Raw genomic sequence first — 19018 nt, 5'->3', positions numbered from 1 at the left:
TCCAGTCTATAGCTCCTTCTAGCTAATCCCAACTAGCTAATCTCAACTATCCTTCCTTTTGTTCACTTCAAAGCTCCTGGAAAGAGTCTATACTTGTCTTCATGAACTGCCCTCCAGTTATGTCTTCCCCCACTCCAAACTGACTGCTGCCCTGACGTTGCTGATCAAACTGCTTAAGCAAAGGTCCTTGTTGCTGAACTAAGGGACAGTTACTGGTTCCTATGTCCCCTGAACCCTTCGCAGCAGTGAACTGCTGGCCTTCTGGCTCTTGTATCTGGCTTTCACAGCACCACCCTCTCCTGGTTTTCTTCCTGCCACTCTTCACGGCTCCTTTGCAAACTTCTTGGAACAGAGTTCTTCAGCCTCAGCACTATTGGCATTTTGGGTTGATAATTCTGTTATGGGGATCCAGCCTCTGCATTATAGGATGTTTAGTGGCATCCCTGGTCTCTACCCACTAGATGTCAGTAACAGCATCCAGCTCCCTTCTCCACTCATCTCCATCCACATTGTGACAATTAAAAATGTCCTCAGGCCTTGTCAAGCGGCCCCTGATTGAGAACCACTGCTTTAGAAAGGTGATCCTCTTCTACTGACCTCTTAAATATAAGTTTTCCCTGGGCCTATGGTTTTATCTGCTACCTTATGCTACTATGTCTACATATCCAAAAGTCACATGGCCACTGCCTACCACCCATTTCCACTGGGTATCTCTCCAGCATGTTAAGCTCAGAGTGAACTCAGCCTCTTCCTCCCCATCTTAGTTTGGATTCTCCCAGAAGCAGAGCCTGAGACAAGGACTCAGATGCAGGTGGTTTAATTGCAAGGTAGTCTCAAGAAAGAAGAGTAGGAAATAGAGGAGAGTGAGAGAGCAAAGGAGGAAAAGCCAATGCTGTGAGCAGTGGGGGCTCAATTCCACTAGGATCTCCTGAGAAGCATCAGAATGCCTCCACGAATTGTCCAACCAAAGATGTAAATTTATCCCCTAGCTAGGACATGTGGGGGTGAGGCATCTATCTACTGGCTTCCAACCTCTGTTGTCGAGGGCTATCCCAGGGCCATGAACACCCCTAACTTTTGGGCTGTGTTTGAGCCATGAAAGCCACACAGACTCCTACGGCTTCGATGAAGGTCTTAGAATAGACATCGGAATGATGTACTCCATGTGCTCGAATTGGTGATGCTGTCAGCATGAGTCCAAGCTCAGAAAGAAATGTCTACCATGGCCACAGCTGATATCAGAGGCTGACAGAGGGGAAGTGATGCAGGGCATCCAAAATGGTCTATCCAGTCTGCCCCTTACACCACTCTGGTCCCCTTATGCCGTGCATTAAATCCATTCAGCCACTGAGTCTTTAAGGTAGTGGTAGCCACAATCCAGGGAAAATGTACAGGAATAGTTGGAGAAGCTGCAACCCCACTCGCCGCTGCAGCAGGCCTGCAGGCTAAACTTGCAATCATTATCTTTCTTATCCACCACCTATTCTAGATTTTCTTCATTGTCACCTGGTCTAGGTTGCTTGCCTGATGGAGTGACCCAGGCACCTTCACCTTGTCAGGTCATGGCTGTTGCAAGAACCCATTCTCTGATATTACCAGGCATGGGAAACCTTGCATTCCAGACACATTCCTGAGTGAATCTCCTGAGTTCCAAATATCTTCTCAACTAGTGCAAGTGGACCTTTGAGACTGATGGTGAGAGGTACCAATTTATAACCACCCCTGATTCCTGGAACTGTATATTCTAGCAATAGGGGATACAGTACCACAGATCAGCTATATTTTGGATAAGAGCACCCAACTGGAGTGCCATCTTTGAGCTGGGATCTTAGCTGACTTTTTTATAAACCAGTCATCCTTCTGTTTGGTTCACTGCTTCTAGCAATTTGGTATACACTGGATTAGTGGGTCCCCTGGTCATGCACCCATTGTCACACCTCCTTTGCCACAAAACGGATGCCTTTGCCAGAGGATTAACGCTACAGTAGGTATCAATCCCAGGAAGAGGATTTGCTGCTCTTTCCAAGGTGGAAGAAGCCCAATGTGATCAACTTCTAAGCAGCTGGCTGGTCAAGGGCTCGGGCCTGTCTCTGTACTGACAGATCAGTCAGCACTGGCAGTGGCCCAATCTGCTTAACAGGGAACCCATGCTGTCAGGCCCAGGCCTAGCCTCCATCCCTCACCATGGTACCCTGTTCCTGGGCTCATCATGCAAACCCTGGGATGGCTGAGGTCAAGGCTGACCTCCACAGGGCGTCATTTTGTCCTCCTGGTTGTTCGGAGCCTCCTGTGGTGGGTCCTGACAAGCATTAGCATAAATACCCACACACTCGTGCCCTCTCCCACAGAATCACCCACATGCCCCTTCCCCAAACCTTCTTGTCTCCCTTCTCATCTTTTTCCTTTCAGGCAAACCGACCAAGCCCTTTGCCACTGTTCAAGTTACGTATCCTTATGGAATACATAGGACTTCTTCCTCTAGACCATGTAGATGAACAGATGTTACCTGAAGTTCTGCACAAAAGCAGAGGTTCCCCTTGCCACTGTCTTTCAAAACTACCCTGATGGGGGCTTTTGAGAAACCAGCAGTCTGTTCTGGGCTAACACCAACACATTGAACCAGACCTAGAATCCTTCTTCTTCCATCAGCTGGTCACAAAATGCTCGGCGCCCCGGAGGTCCGGAGAAGAGGCATGTGCAGCTAGTCTGTTTGTACAGCTTACTTGTGCCCTGTGGCCCTCCTCACCCAATCCTAGATGTACCACTTCCATCATTGAATGGACTGATGTTGGGCCTACCTGGATTTATATGGTGAATGGTACAAAATCATGATGCAGTTCTGATGCCTTAGTTTATTGAAGTCTCATGATCAGGGCCCAAGAGCATGCTGGGAGCTGTTCTTCAAATGATGACTAGTTCTCTGCTGCAGAAGACATGGCCTTGCTCCAAAACCAGTAGGGTCCATGATACAGCTCTTCTATTGGTGCTTGCCAGAGACGCCACACTGCATCTTATCCACCATATTCATCTGGCGTCACTGGACTTGCTGGGTCATATGGTCCAAGCAGCAGGGCAGCTGGCATTGTAGCCTGGGCTTGCTACAAAGCTCTTCCTTGCTCCAATACACTCAATAAATAGGCTGGAGCAGTATTTCCAAACATGGCATGTATCGTGTCCCAAAGCCAAAGACATGCACCAAGCACTGCATCTCCTTAATGGCAGAGGGTACAAAGGGCAATAACTTTTCCTCATCTTGAAGGAGCGTGACATGGAACGCCAAAAAGCCTCTGCTACATTCTGCAAACCTGATCCCTTTTCTGCAGTTCCTACTCAGTGGATGCAATGCCCGGAGCCTCTCTTCCTAATGCATTCTTCGTCACGTGCTTTGCATCCCTCAGCTCCCCAACACTCTGCCACCACATCCTGAAGATTCAACCTTTTCAGTGTTTCTTCAGTCTGACCTCCCTATTCTCCTTCCCATCACCTTGATTCGGCCTTCTTCATTTATCTGTTCAATTCCTGCAGAAGCTTCCTAATCAAGTCCCCCACTTCCAATCCCAACTCTCCTTTAATTCACCCCTCCCCCCTCCATTTTATTGCCAGGAAGACATTCCTCCCCTCCATACAATGTCTTAATGCTTCCATCATTTCAGAGGGACACCTTTACTGCATTTATGTATTTAGGTGCTCATTTTCTGCCTCTAAATAGTGGGTTTTTTTTTTCTTTTTTTAGGCAAGGCAACCCTTGGTTGACCTCACAGATGCAAGGACCTTGTCAGCTTACAATCCCTTATTTTTTACACCTACAGCACCTGGTCTTCCTAAGTGGTCTCCCATCCAAGTACTAACCAGAGCCAGCCCTGCTTAGCTTCCAAGATCAGACGGGATCAGGCTTAATACAGGCTTTTTGAGGGTAACATACATGTTCTGTTGCTGGAGATCCAGAGAGTGTCTGTGGGAGGTCAAAGACCTTCACCGCATGGCTCTCAACTGCATCTTCAACTTATTGCCACCACTCACCTCCTTTCCCCAACTAGAGGTTCCTCCATCGAACCATGCTCTTTCTCGCCTCCATGCTTTGCCTGAGCTTTGCGCCTGGAAGGACACCCACTACTCTCTTCGCTCTCTCCTTACCTTGTCCCCGTAGTTCCTCCCCACGCTGTATACTTAGCTCAACCACCACTTCCTGCAGGAGTTCTCCCATTTGCTCATTCCACCATAGGTCTGGCTTACGGAACCTTTTTGTTCCCACTGCACTGCACTCTAAGTGCTTGTCAGGCTTTGTGACAAGGGTTTGTTACACCAAATTTACTTGAGGGTGAGGACTGGCTTCCAGTCACATTTGTGTTCCTGGGGTCTGGACCAGTGCCTAGCACACAGTAGGTGCTTACTAAGTGTTTGCTGAATCAGTGAAATTTGCACAGTATAGAGGCAACAAACTGGCAGCCTGCAGGCTAAATCGGGACTACAGACAAGTTTTGTTTGGCCCACACACTTCCTGGCTGAGCTAGGCCAGATAGGATTGATTAGGTTACAGGACTGGTGAGACCGATGACAGAGAACTGGCTTCCATTCCCTTTGGTTGACTGCCTAGCCAACTGGAGATGCACTCAGGCAATACACCAGACTATGGAGACAAGTGACCATAGCTTCCTGGGGCAGAATCTGTACCCTACGGCAGATTCACCTGCAGCGTGAAAGTCTCAGCAGCCTATAGAGAATGACAGTAGAGCCCCAAACCGCCCCAGGCTCACTGCTTTTTATCTCATGCCAGAAAGACTAGGGGTTGAGAGCGGGGAAGATGGAGGGTGGCACATAAGTCTAGCCTATTTTTATTTCTTCCTACCAACAGGTCTATTCAAGCCGTATATTTGGTAGGTCTGACCATGGCCACATAAGAAGGTCTACAAATCAGAAATTTCACATTTACACTTTAAAAATCCAGATTTCCATTTCCTCTTGAAAAATCCATAAACCTGGCAACATCAAGCCTGTGCTCTCATGAAAAGAGATGCAGCTTTGCCCTGCGGACAAAGCATAAGCTCTCTCCAGTCTGCCATACTCCCCGCTTGTCTAGCCTAATGCGTTACTTCCACTGCCAGCCTTCCTTCTGTAGTCACTTGAGTCCCTAACTTCTAAAGGTCTTTGTCTCCTCCTACGCTATTCTAGTACCTTCTGTGATCCCCATTCCCCACGCCGGTGGCAGGCCTGACAGTATTCTTCCTTCACAGATGAACAAGTTGAGATCCGGAGAGGCGACTGACCTCGGTAGTTCACACAGCTTGTTAGCAATGAAGGCAGGACCCAAATCCAGATCTTGGGATGTTTTTTCTACCACCCCATGCCAGTTTTCACATACCCAAACTGTTGCTTGCTTGAAGTACTTCACTTGTTTCCAAAATGTTGTAAGGATTTAATGTTGCTGCTGAGACACTGTCAGCAGCCTACAGACAAATTTTATTTGGTCTACACATTTCCCAACTGAGCTAGCCAAACAAGGACTGGTGCAGGGCTAGCAAGACCAATGGCATGGACTTGGCCTCCATTCATTTACTCCTTATGACAATCCTTTTAAGGTAAGTACTACTTCTCCCCATATTATGGGTGAGGAAGCTGAGGCAAGAGGCTGGGTGAATGCAAGACGGATAGTCTGACAGTATACACTAGCTCGGTTCTATCAGCTGTTAAAATAAAGACACATTTCAATTGCAGTTGGCAAACAGCCTCCGCCCAGAGCCACTAAAGTGCCTTCCCCACGACCCTGGTTGCGCCCCCAGGATCCACAGTCCAGCAGTGACTGTGTTAATCCCATACCTGCCATAGGAGCCTGTACCAGCACACTTCTAGTGCCTGTGCTGAAGGACTCTGATATTTCATTGCTGAGTGATACGTTTGGATTTTTAATGGTCAACATTTTTAATGTCACAACAAACTAATGTACTCTACCAAAAGCGCAAAGAGCTTATCAGTAGAATTTCGTCATCTCCTTTGGGATGTGACAAATTACGAAGTGAATGAAATAGCAGCAGCACTACCCAGTACTGCCTAAAGCCAAAGTCTCAACACACTTTCTGCCTCAGCACCTCTGAGGGACACCACACACTCTCAGCAGAAACAGTGACAGGACTTTTGGCAGCTCACAGCGCAATCGCACAGGGACAGGAGGATGTACAGTAAGAAATTGACTCTTCCCCTCACCCCGGCATGACTCACGGTTCAAAGGAGCAGTTAGGATCACTGGTACCATGTCAATTGTCAGAAATGGTCCCTCAGGGTGGCTGCAAATCCTCTGAGCAAAAGCCAGGGGCAGGTCCCAGGAGCTCCCAGGCTACGGTCCTGATCCTGCCCCAAGGGCAAACACTCACATTTCAGCGGGCAATGATGCTTCGTTTCTTTCTGAATAATCTTCATCCTCAGTGGTAGGTTTGAAAAGCAGGGAAACCTCAGCAAGTTGCATCTCTCTTTACAGAGGGTAAGTCCCCTCCTGAAGTTGCACCTCAGGGCAGGGCAGACCCCACCCACTTTGGTTACTGTCATCTTGGTCTCCTGAGTCCCTTTACAAAGCTGGCTTGCAGCTTCCTACTCTTTATGGTCCCCATTATTTAAACCTGTTTTCTGCAGATTAACAGTTTAAAGCATGGCAGCCTCAATTCCAACAGTAAACAGGCATTTCATTCAAGAGCTTTATTGATATATAATTCACATACCATAAAATTCACCCTTTTAAAGTGTATCATTTTAGTATGTATATTCAGAGTGATGTACCATCACCCTATGGAATTTTAGAATATTTTCTTCACCCCCAAAAGACATCTCTTACCCATTAACCAACACCCTCTATTTCCACCTCCCCCTGGCCTCTGGCATCCACTGATCTAATTTGTTTCTATTGATTTGTCTATTCTGGCTATTTCCTATAAATGAAAGAACATGTGGTTGTTCGTGATTGCCTTTTTTAACATGTTTTCAAGGTTCATCCATGCTGTAGTATATATCAAGTACTTCATTCCTATTTATGGATGAATAATAGTCAATTGTATGGTTATACCACATTTTGCTTAACCATTTATCAGTTGATAGACATTTAGGTTGTTACTATCATCTTTTGACTGTTATAATGGTAGGATAAGAATTGTGTACAAATTTTGAAGAACTGTGGACATTTTCATTTCTTCTGGGTGTTTACCTAGGACTGGAATGGCTGGGTCATGTGATAACTCTGTTTGTGGCATTTGAGGAGCAGTCAAACCGTTTTCCAAAGTGGCTGCACCATTTTACATTCTCACCAGCAGTGCATGAGGTTCTGATTTCTCCTCTTCATCACCAACACGTTATTTGACTTTTTCATTCTAATCATCCTCACAGGTGTGATGTATCCCACTGTGATTTTGATTTGCCTTTCCCTTCTGACTAATGATTCTGAGCATCTTTTCATGTGTTATTAACCAAATGTATATCTTCATTGGAGACATGTATATTCAGATCTTTTGTGCAATTTTAAATTTTTTTGTCTTTTTATTACTGAGTTGTAAGAATTCTTTATATATTCTAGATGCAAGTCCCTTATCAGATATAAGATTTCCAAATATTTTCTCCCATCTGTGGGTTATCTTTTCACTTTCTTGATGGTGACCTTTGAAGTACAAAATTAATTTTTGTAAGTCCAACTTATCACATTTATTTTTTGTTATTGCTTGTGCTTTTGGTGATATATCCAATAAGTGTTGAGGGCACCTAAAAGGAATCAGCTTCAGATCTTACTCATTCCCACTAACATCATCTGGAAAGTCATAAAGAGCTTTTATTCTTTTTATTTGAGAGAAAAAAATTTTAATTTTATTATAAACTATTTTAGCTATAAAGGTACAAAGAATAAAATACATCTGTGCCTCCACCAAATTTAACCCTGAATTTGGTGTTTATTATTCTCATGTATTTCTTTATACCCTTACTACATGTGCATGTACCCTTTATCAATTCACAGTACTGATTTGTCTTTTTAAACTTCATATAAATAAACATCATGTAGTACATATTCTACGACTTGCTTTTCTCCACTGCACATTATTGAGATTTATCCATGCTGATATAACTGGTATTAAGTGTATAATATAGATCTAGTTCATTAATTTCCACAGTGGCTAAATACTGTATAAATATATTATTTATCCATCCTATAGATGGATATCCATATTAGAATAGACAAAAACTGGGGAAAATGACACTCAACATTTTTGAGCACTAGTTTCCCTAGAACCACAGCTTTCCATATCCTTTTGACTGCAACCCAGAGTAAAAAAAAAAAAAAAAAAAAAAAAAAAAATGCATTTTATATCTCGACCCTATACATATATACATATATTTGTGTATGGATGTATACTGGTATATAACAAAAATGTTTCATGTAGCATTACTGTCTATGTTCTTTTATGTTGTTATATTTCCTTAAATAAACAAAATATGGTTTACAGATTTTGAGTTGATTTCCTCATTTCCCTATATAGGCTACCATCACAGTTTAAAAAGCATTCAATGGTATTATCTCAAGGCGTGCAACTGCTGGGTCATGGGGTGTCAGCTCAGGTTGACAGAACAGAACAGTATACAGTGGCTCGCATAAACAAGACATTTTTTCTCACAGTTCCAGAGGCTGGAAGCCTGAATCGGGGTGCCAGCATGGTTGCATCCAGGTGAGAGCCCTCTTCCTGTCTTACCTGCAGCTGCCTTCTTACTGTGTCCTCATGTGTAAGGCTCATATCTCCTTCTCTTCTTGGAAGAGTACTAATCCCATTATGAGGGCTCCCTTATCATCTCATCTAAGCTAAATTACTTCCCACAGGCCCCACCTCCGAATAACATTACATTAGGGAGTAGGACTTCAACATAGGAATTCGGGAGAAACAAAAACATTCAGTCCATAGCTTGAGGTATATACGTATTCAGCTTTACTAGGCTATTCTACTCTTTTCCAAAATAGTTGTAGCAAATTATGTTCACATAAGAAGGCAAGCAATTGTCACTGTTCTGCCTTCTTATTGGATCTAAATGTACTCCTATCTGATTCTGTCTATATGAAATGGCATCCTGTGATGTAAGTATGCATTTCCATAACTGGAAGTAAGCTGGAGCATCTTTCCTATGTTTATTGGTCATCTGTATTTCCCTGTTCCACAAACCAAGACACAGGGAATCTATCTATCTACAGAAAAAGTTTCCATGGCTACTCCGGAGCCTGAGTTAGGACACATACTCAGGTATGACCACTTGCTAAAGAGAAAAGGGAACCAATAAAACAGTACCTTCTCCAGAAGACTTTCTATTCTTCTCAAGCCTGCACGAAGTAGAATCAGCAGCAGAAAGATGAAAGAAAAAACAAGTGGAGAAAAGAGGTTTCATTTTGCTTAAAGCTAAAAAGCCTTAATTTGAACCAGAGAAAAGAATCTTCTCTTGCAAAGTCTAGCTATGTAAATCTGGATAAGCTGTTATTCTTCTGTTCTGTCTTCCCATCTGCAAAATTAGGATACCAATCTGTACCACTTCTTACCCCCGTGTGGAAATTCTGAAATAAACATTCTTTTAAAACTTTGAAAATAAAGTTTGTAGAAATTCAAAGTTCTGTGGGCGTTATTATCCAATGCCTTCCAAAAGTTTACGTGAGATGACAGAACTGTAGTCCTTTGAACAGAGCTTTTTGGAGTAAGCAGCTCTCCTGAATTCCTGCCTGAAAAGCCCGACTGCTCTGCAGAATAACGAATTATCCCCCAAAGTAACACAGCCCTACCATTCAGTCTCAGAAAAGAAATCTAAGAAATTGTTCATTTTACAGGCATAGAAATCAAATCCTTCAATGGTCAGATAGCCTTTCTGGGGTCTCCTGTTCTCTGGTTCAGGCTTTTTTAACATTAGTCACCTCACACTCTGGTCTGATCCCCCTCATGCTGCAGGTGCCACGATCCATCCTAAAGCCAGACTTGTTCACTTTAGATTCAACCACAAGGGTGAGGGTTCAACAGTCCACAAGGCTTCGCTTACTTACTCTTAGGATGAAGCAATCATGGCAAGGAAAAAAAGAAATGACTCCTCTGAAGTGTCAATCATCAAAGTACAAAGGAAAAAGATGGTACCAAATAGCTTCCTTTACCAAAGAATAAGAAGTTAGTCAATACAATTTGCTACCAAGGGGTGATCTCGACCAGCGAGCCAGGATCTGAGATTGTATCAGCTGCTGCCACCACACCTTTCTGAGGTTTGACTTCACTGCCAGCAGGCACTTTCATCCTTCACTCACATCCACCTCCGCCGAATGAGATCTCAAGGCTTAGCAGAAACAGGGACTTCTCATTACACACAGGGATCCTTGCTGCCTAAGGTCATCTCCAACTAGAAGGCCTGCGACCTGAAGAGTAGTACAATGGCAGCTGAACTGAGCCCACAGTGTCACAACCTCTGTTGGGCCAATAGGTGATCTCTCTGCATCTCTATGAGGTTAGTTAGTGATCATCACTTGCAACTTTTTCTGAGCTCACTGCTCCTTCCGGTATTTATAAATGCCTTTTTTTTGCTCCAGGAAGATTCTCCCAGCCAAAGCTCCACTGTAACTCAGTACCTTCTCTAATTCTCTGAATCAGTGTTCTCAAACATGGAGTCAAGCAAGTAAATAAAATCATACCTACAAATGACCTAAGAGGACCATTCCTTCCTAGATCAGAAACATGGTTAAAACAAAACCCAGAAGCAATTCACTTTGGTTGCAAAATTGGAGCTGAAAAGATATTTATATATTCGGTAAAGCTTTATCTATAATTTTTCTGTTTGGACTAAAGTTATAAATAGCTGTCATATACTGTGAAAAACATAAAAATAAGGGAAGGCAAAGCCAAAAGCCAGCAAAGACTAGAAGGAAGAAGCCAAAATGAGATTAAATACTACCCAGATATCACTTTACTTGCCTTGTCTATTCTTCAAAAGCAGCATCCAAGGGCAAAAGGGTTCAAAAACAAGATTTTAGGTAAACAATTTTCTTCTCAAGCCCAAGAAAAGAAGTATTGCATATGGTTAATACATCTAGGTCTCAGATACAAGACAGTATAGAAGAAGCATTTCAAAAAACTGAACTTAATTGTTAATAGAACTCTTTCCTGTGCAAATAGAACCGAAAATTCTTGAGAAACATTAAGAGATCCAGGAGTGGATGTTTTAATAAATATGGGCCTCACTCTCCCAGGTTCCTCATTCTCCTTTACCCAAAAATAAGTTACAAAACTCACGAGATATTAATATGGTAGTTCCTATAATTTTAATAACCAAATAAAAAAATGTGAAACTAGAACCAAATTAGAGGAAAAGTTAGACTATTTTTGAAGCACCCTATATTTGCTCCAATGTTCAACCATGTGCAAAGTGCATACAGCCACTGCGTCTTACCCTGGTGCACTGGCCTCTGCAAAGTTAACTGTCTGCTGAATTTTGTTCTCAGCAACAAAGGTGCCTAGCCCTAGGGAGCCTTCAGCCCTCTTTGAAATCTCACTGGTCCTAGCAGGAAAGGCAGGTGGGGGTTACAGGAAAGCCAATGTGAAGCTATTTTTACTAGCTCTAACACACCAAAGGCAACTTGCAAAATATTTTGGGAGCAGGATACAGCTTACCGCTTGGAAAAATCTGGAATCTTATAACAATAAGATGCATTAACAAATATAATCCATTTTCACATCCAAAAGCTAACTTGGGAGCTGCTCCAGGCACCATCTAATTAACTGAAGCAGACAGAAAAAAATCCTCAGAAATTATCATTGTTTAAATACACTCTATTTTATTTTTGTCTTAAAATAGTTTAACCTTTATGCTACAGACTTATTTCAAAAAACAGAAAATCTTATCTTGCACCAAAAAATATATATATAACACTCTGTTTTATTATTTTTTTCTCCAAAGACCATTAAATACTAAATGGAAACAAAAACCAAATAATGAATGTAAAGAACCAAATTTTGTTTTAAAAACTAGAGTTGCACATTTTAAAACATTAATTCTAAGCAATGATTTGTCATCACTGCATCAAGTCCACACTCACACTCCAGCAACAGCAGATCTGTTAACCACCAAGTGCATTGGTTCCTAGCCATACAATGGCTAACATTTCATTTTCACGGTAAGTGGAGCAAAAGGCTCAATGACCTTTGTACCCTTTTAAAAAAACAAAACAAAAATATTTCCTAGTTATCCAGTGATTTTTTTTTAAAGATCACTACCCTTTAAAACTTGTTAAAAGAATAAGTACGTAGTGTTTTAAATAAAATGAAAAAAATACAACAGCATTGGACTAAAATACGTGATTATTTAAACAAACAGTGCACAATCTGAGGAAGTTTGGTTAGGGCGCAATCATTTTTATATATACATGGAAGTCACATCATACACATACTGGAAAACAGGGATTAGGGGCTCTTTGCCTTAATGCAAAAAAAAAAAAAAAAAAAAAAAAAAAAAAAAAAACCCTTTTAAACTAGAAGATAAAATGGTGTCCCCAGCTTTTTCAATAACTTTGTGACACAGTACAAAAAAAGCAGGCGACGTTCATTTTTAAGTTACCTATTGGTGCTAATCTGCTAAAAGTAACAATGAACAATTGACTAAAATTAGAAAATCAGATGGTTCATATACATTATTGATAATAATAAAAACAGAGTTTATGGGATGCTCAATTGTAAAGAATAATAGAGTCCATTCAGTCTGGCCCCTTCCATCAAAACAAAAAGACGACTACTGGCGAGCAGCAATTACATGTTGTAGAGCAGCAGGGACGATGCAATAGCTAGGTTCCTGCGCTGTGGTTTCAAATTGCGGGGGAGGGGAGACTTAACCAAATTAGTGCCATGAACCAATCTGTGACCCAAGTACATCATTTAGTAGAGATATTACTCTGAGCAATGTCCTGTGAAGCATAAAGAAGTATTTATGCTACCAAATGCAAAACTTTGGTTTAAAAAGATCCCCTTAAAAGAAATTTCAAATGTCACAGGAGTTGTTTATCACAGAATTTTATGATTTATACCTTGCCAGAAATCGCATCGCCACTCTTCCAGATCTGGCAATGAAAGAAGAGCTGGAACATGCTTTCTCTATAGCTAGTGGGTGGGAAAATTCCAACCTCGTAGGGGAAAAAGCCGACTGTCTCTACCGTCCCTTCCCCTTCCCTCTTTGCAGATTAATTTCTAAATCCCTGTTCTGGCGCATTAAGTCAGTTAGTCATGGTGCTGGAACAGGGATAGGTGAGGACAAAGTACAACCTGATATAAAAGCAAAAGGCCAGAAAAGAGCATAGTTACAGCTTCACTCTGCTCCCAATCCACAGTGCACACAGCACATCAAAAAGAATTCTCTTTACAGGATGACTATTAGGGGCTAAAGAATGTATGTTATGAGAAATCACCTGCTGTATCAAACTGGACAAACATGCTGTTAACAAAAGAGTAGGTAATGCAAAAACGTTCTTTAAAACGGGGCTCTGCTCTGATGCTGGGGACAAAATAAGCTGTAAAAACTTCAAGTCATATAATCCATTCTATTCTTTTCCCAATGATTTTCCTGGAAAACACAGACCAGAAATTGTACATTTCTGCTTTGTCTAGCATTTTAATTCAAGTCAAAAACAATGTGTAACAGTAAAATTCAATAAATTAATCCTAAGGTAAAATGTAAAGGTCCAAGGATACACCAGTAGTGAATCTGCAGACGGTCCTATTTTGCTCTGGCCTCTGGGTCTTTGGTTTTTGTTTAGACTATGCCATGTGAGAGATTTGAGATATGAGGTGCTAAAACTGGACGTTCATGATCTTTTAAAAGCCTGATCTATCAAAAGCAGATTGATAGAAAAATTAAAAGTTGATGAAGAACAGACGCCAGATCAAATGAGATACTATCAGAGATCAAAGAATACATGCTTGAATACACTCCCATGGAAGAGATGTATGAAGAACTATAGCAGCAGGAAGATGGGTAAAGGAATAAATGAGTCTTTTTAAAACACAGAAGAAAAGGCCAAGCAGGTGGAGCCAGGCAGACTCTAATGCATGCGCACGCAGTGGGTGTCATTCATCTCAGCGGCCCTACAGCACCCAGCCTGCACAGTGCCTTATGCAGGATAGGCACTTGGTAAATATGTGTCCGCTGGATGAAAACTAAAAATGGTAGTTCTCATGCTCTTATAAGAAGGAAGAGCCACCAAGGCATTTGGGGAGGGAGACAAAGGGCTTTAACAATATTAAATGGTAAAAACAGAAACAAAAAGACCCAAAAAGCAAACAAAAACTGTGGAAAAACAAAAGGTGAGGTCTTCTAAGCCAATATTACTTCACTCCTCCTTGTGCACAGTACAGTGTTCTAACTCTAGGTATTGCTTGTAAAATAATTCACTAGTAACTATATGTCATAGGAAAAAAGGTAGTAACTAATGCCACAAACTCCAACACTGGAATTTCCTGAATTCCCTGAAGCTCCTACCACCCTTTGCTATTCCTTTTAGATACTGTGCCATTAATGTGCTTTGCATCTGGTTTCTTATGGTTTATTTTGGTTTTTCCACTTTTAGAAGTAGGGGAGAAAAATACCCAAATATAGCATCTGGTCAACTTCAGCTCAAGTGTTGAACAGCTGTTGTACATACATCCATCATGGAGAGACCAGTTCTGATAAAAGGCACTTTCCTCTCAGATATGCAAGTGCCCATTGCCTTGGAAGCCACACAACTCTTTATATTTTACCTAAGTAACATGTTTTTATTTTCTCCTGCTATGTGCATAAACCAGGAAAAAAGGCTGAGGGAGATTTTTCTATAGATCTCTCAATATTCTCTTCACGTGCCTAGAAAAACCTCAGGTTGGGTATGTATCGAAATGCCTCAGCCCCAAAAGGAGGCATTTTCCAAAGAGTTATGAATTATTGCAACAAGGAGATCAAGGAAGTCACCTCGGCAATATTTATAAACACAAAAGGGCATGTCAATTATCTGTATTGTAGGAAGTCAGCCAGGAGCAAAGTCAGGAAAGAAGGCAGAAGACTAAAGCTAAAAGGATAGTAATACTTCTGTCCTCTGTTTTTAAGGACAGGTTTCCAAATGCACATGCCTTACTAGGTGTCAATAAGGACCTGACTAATATGTGTGCAAATGCTCTAAGGTGGGAGTGCCAATGGGTGGGTTGACAGTGGTCAAGTCTAGATATTAATTTTATTACACAGAAAAATAAATAAAAGATGCAAAAACTGAAATCCATTTCACCTGGTAATTAAAATATTACTCTAAAGGGAAGGCAGAGCTTCCTAAGATTAAAGGTCACCAAGTAAAATGAAATTGTCTAATTAAATTTTTCATTCTCACATTCCTACTGAGGGAAAGAAGAAATTCTTTTCTCTGTGATAAGTTATTTTCCTAAGTGACTTCTTTTAATTAAAAAAAAGGGGAGGGGCAATTTCCCATGAGTTTTGATTATACAAATGCCACAAACAGCTTCTGAGGCTGAAGCTATGACAATGAACTTCCATGTCACAAAGAGGAGGAAGAGGAAGTGGAAGGGAACAGTGCAGAGGAAACACAGTGACATTGTATTACAGTAGGTATTTACGTCTGCTATCCTCATCCAAGGTAAGGTCAACAACTTCTGCGGGTGAAGCCCAAGTCTGCTGGGGAGTCACAGCAGTCCATGACTGTGCTTGCCGGCTGCTAACATACGGCGTGCCTGAGCCATGCTTCCATGAAGAAACACTCTGAATCACACCTCCTCGAGGATGGACACACCTGGAATTGAAAAGAGCAAAAGCATTGCTAACCATACCATAGGAAAGAGAGAAGGCAACATAGCTTCATAAGTACTGATCAATACTTTTATTAAGATCAATCTATTATGCAAGTTCATAAAACCAACAACCAATATTGTTCCCTTTTTCCTCCTTCCATGTCTGTCTGTCTCCCTCCCTCTCCTCTCAATTTAGCTTAAAAAAGTCAAGAGTCTTGTCTCAGTCAGAAACTCCTGAGTTATGTCTAGGTCTGCTACCAACAAATAGATAAGATAATGTTTCTCTGAACTCATTTAAACCTCTGAATCTTCAGGACAAGGCACCATATAAATCCAGAGCAAAATTAAGATGCCCAAACAATCTTGGTCTGAACAAATGCAACAGTAAGAAATACGTGAAACTTGTTCTTAAAATAAGTTCAGTGCCATATTTGGTAATAATACCTTCAAAGGCAGTAACAGTAATACCCCTTTACAGATTAGGTTTCTAAAGGTCTGTTAAGTACTAGGTCATGCATAAGGATCAATTTTCCTCATCCTGAGGGTCACAACAGAACTAGTTCATCAGAACCAGTCATGTTTTAGTTCAAAGTAACAAGGCTCAGGTGAGATTCTCTAAAAGTAACACTCAGTTTAGATTTCCTAAAAGTATTCTTATCAGAGGCACAGAACTGCCTTGCTAACAAATCTCACCAAGAGTTCACTGGAAGAAAATTGTTTCAGAAACACTGACATATTGAATTTCACATTCCGGTCAACTGATAAGACTGTGAGCATCCAGCATGAACTAAGTAAGTTTTGACTCAAATAAGAGGAAGGCAGGCAGCTCAAGCTATCAATGCTACTTATGTCCTCACACCTAAATTACTGGCAAGTCCTTATGTAGCCTATGTGAGAAGTGACAAGCAGCAGAATTCTAGTCACATAAACTAGTACAGTGAATCCTGAGCAGCTGTTCTGACAACCTGTGTAGAACTAATGATGCTGGATCACTTGAGAATTTCAGCTTTAATTCAATGCTACCTGCATCACCAAGTTCAAACGATAATTAGGGTAACAATGGAAATAGTTCAGTTGCAGAACTGCCTCCCCAAAACCTAAAGCTCCTGCAAAGAGAGGCCCTGCTCTTACAAAGGCTAGCCTGTAAACAGCTGCCTTACCAAGAGAGGTGAGGCGTTGAAAAACCGATCCCATGGGGCCAGAGCAAGGGGCAAAATGTAGATTTGTTACAGTATCGGAGGCCTGTCATCTGTTCAGAAATAAGTTTAGTAGCTACTAACCCAGGGATTACTACATTTTCAAATGTAGTAAAAAGATTAAATTAAGGGACATAAAATCCAAAATCTAATCCAATTCTGTCCAACCCATTAAGTATACTTAGATTAAGTGATCCCATAGTCTTGGAAGAATGTCAGCCAAAGGAGTCCATTCAACATTTATAGAAATGGTTTTGATGACTGATGGCAACAGAATACTAAGTTCATAAAGCAGTTTCACTGCAACACTCCCAGCAAACCTATAAGGTAAACGTGGGAGTTATTACCTACTCTACAGATATGGAAAGGGGTTACATAACTTGCCCAGACTCACATGGGCAAAGAAAGTGGTAAGGCCAAGGAACCCCAAGCCAGATGTGATTTCAGGTCCAATGCTATCCACAACATTATGTTGTCACTTTACAAGTGCATATTAAATTAGGTAAGGCAAGCACAGAGTCAGCAGAGTGCAAAGACAGGCCCAGGCTAACAACTTAAAAATACAAAGTTCTTCAACAGTTCAAAAGCTCATCTGTATAAGTACTAATTGAAGTAAAGCTGGTTACAAAATTTAGGAGGGATTCAGGGAATGAATGGCTACAAAGCGTCACTGCAATCTTTGAGAGAATTCCTAGAACATCTCAAAGGAAAAGAGGCATTTAGTTCCAATTGTTACTCTGCACTGCTCCCTAAGTAATCATACAATGTAATTTCAGGTAGTTACTTTAAAAATATCTGATCCGATCTGTTCATTTTATAGAAGGAAAAAAAAACCAAGGCCAAAAGAGGAGTGCCTAGGGTCTTAAGTAAGTTAAACATAGAACTGGAACAAAATTCAGTCTCCACTGGGGAGTTTATTTTCCACTAAATAATTATGACTTCTTTAGACTACACCTAAAGTACTATACTATATTTGACTTTAAGGAGCACTGCCTCTTCCTCAGGGGTCATTCAATAAACAGCAAAGCAGATTCTAGAGAATGTCCAGATAGGAGAGCGAGAGGTTTAGAGACCATATTTCTTACTAAGGAATGGCTGAAGGAGAGAAAATAAGGAAATGAGGCACTTCTTCAACTATCTAAATTAGATTACTTCCGTAGTTATGTTACAAATGGTTCCAGTTACCAGACACCAACTTGGGTTACTTTCAGCAAAAAAGATTTATTGGAAAGACACAGAGGCACTTCCAAGAACATGAGGATGATAGAACAAGTAGGCCTGACTCAAGCCTCAACCCTCTCAGTCTCTCCTAGTTCAAATTTTTAGATTCTCTGGAGAATGTGCTGATTCCACCTTTGGTCAAAAGCTTTCTAGGCCCTTATTAACTGCAAGCGGAAAGGGCATTTCCCAAAGAAGAGAAAATCACCACAGAAGGTGGCTACTCCGCCTTGTACAGAGATCTAGAAAGCAGAATAAGAACCACTTATCAGTTCCTGGAAGGTGAGCTTTGGATCATCTTTACTATACAATTATGGCCACTACAAAATGGAGTGAACTACCTTTTAAAGGTTCAAGCAACTGCTGGGCCGTATGTCAGGATTGTCAAAGGGAATTCTAAGATGACTTCTAAGGTCATAAGTGACTTTTTAAGATTTTAAACAACACAGGCAAAACTAGATTAGAAGTCAGAATAGTAGTTACAAGGGACGAAGTGGGGAAAGGCTGTGACTGAAAGGTGGTATAAAGGGGACTTCTGTTCTATTTCTTGATCTGAGGACTGGTTACTTTGGTATGAACAGTTTGCAAAAATTAAAGTGTACATTTATGACCTTTCTGTGCATAAGCCAATAAAACATTCAAAAATTTTTTATGATTTAATGACCTGAACCATTTTGTATATACGATAGCTAGAAGATAGATGAGGATAGAAAGAGGCTTTCAACACATTTCTTTAAGTACAGGGGAAAAAGTTCAAGCTAGTATAACAAAAGGGTGGTGGAAAGACATTTCGATTATTTTATAAGATGGTGTACG

The 19018-nt window shown here is 41.3% G+C and overlaps 1 protein-coding gene across 4 annotated transcripts in view; it reads right to left on the bottom strand.

Moving 5' to 3' along the window:
• Positions 1 to 11783: 11783 nt before the first annotated feature.
• CUNH18orf25 (chromosome unknown C18orf25 homolog) overlaps positions 11784 to 19018 on the bottom strand; it is a 62332-nt gene continuing 55097 nt past the window's right edge. For 2 of the 4 annotated variants that reach the window (XM_016147794.2, XM_016147796.2), the window contains one exon: positions 11784 to 15790. In XM_016147794.2, coding sequence (XP_016003280.1) covers positions 15601 to 15790 — 190 coding nt within the window. In that variant the 3' untranslated portion in view covers positions 11784 to 15600. The remainder of the gene's footprint in view (positions 15791 to 19018) is intronic. The other 2 variants (XM_016147793.2, XM_016147795.2) reach the window with 2 other exon arrangements.

Source organism: Rousettus aegyptiacus, unplaced genomic scaffold (assembly GCF_014176215.1).
Source record: "Rousettus aegyptiacus isolate mRouAeg1 unplaced genomic scaffold, mRouAeg1.p scaffold_m13_p_12, whole genome shotgun sequence".
Classification (NCBI taxonomy): domain Eukaryota; kingdom Metazoa; phylum Chordata; class Mammalia; order Chiroptera; family Pteropodidae; genus Rousettus; species Rousettus aegyptiacus.
The sequence above is the reverse complement of the archived record's forward strand: the minus strand, read 5'-3'. Positions and strand labels throughout refer to the sequence as shown.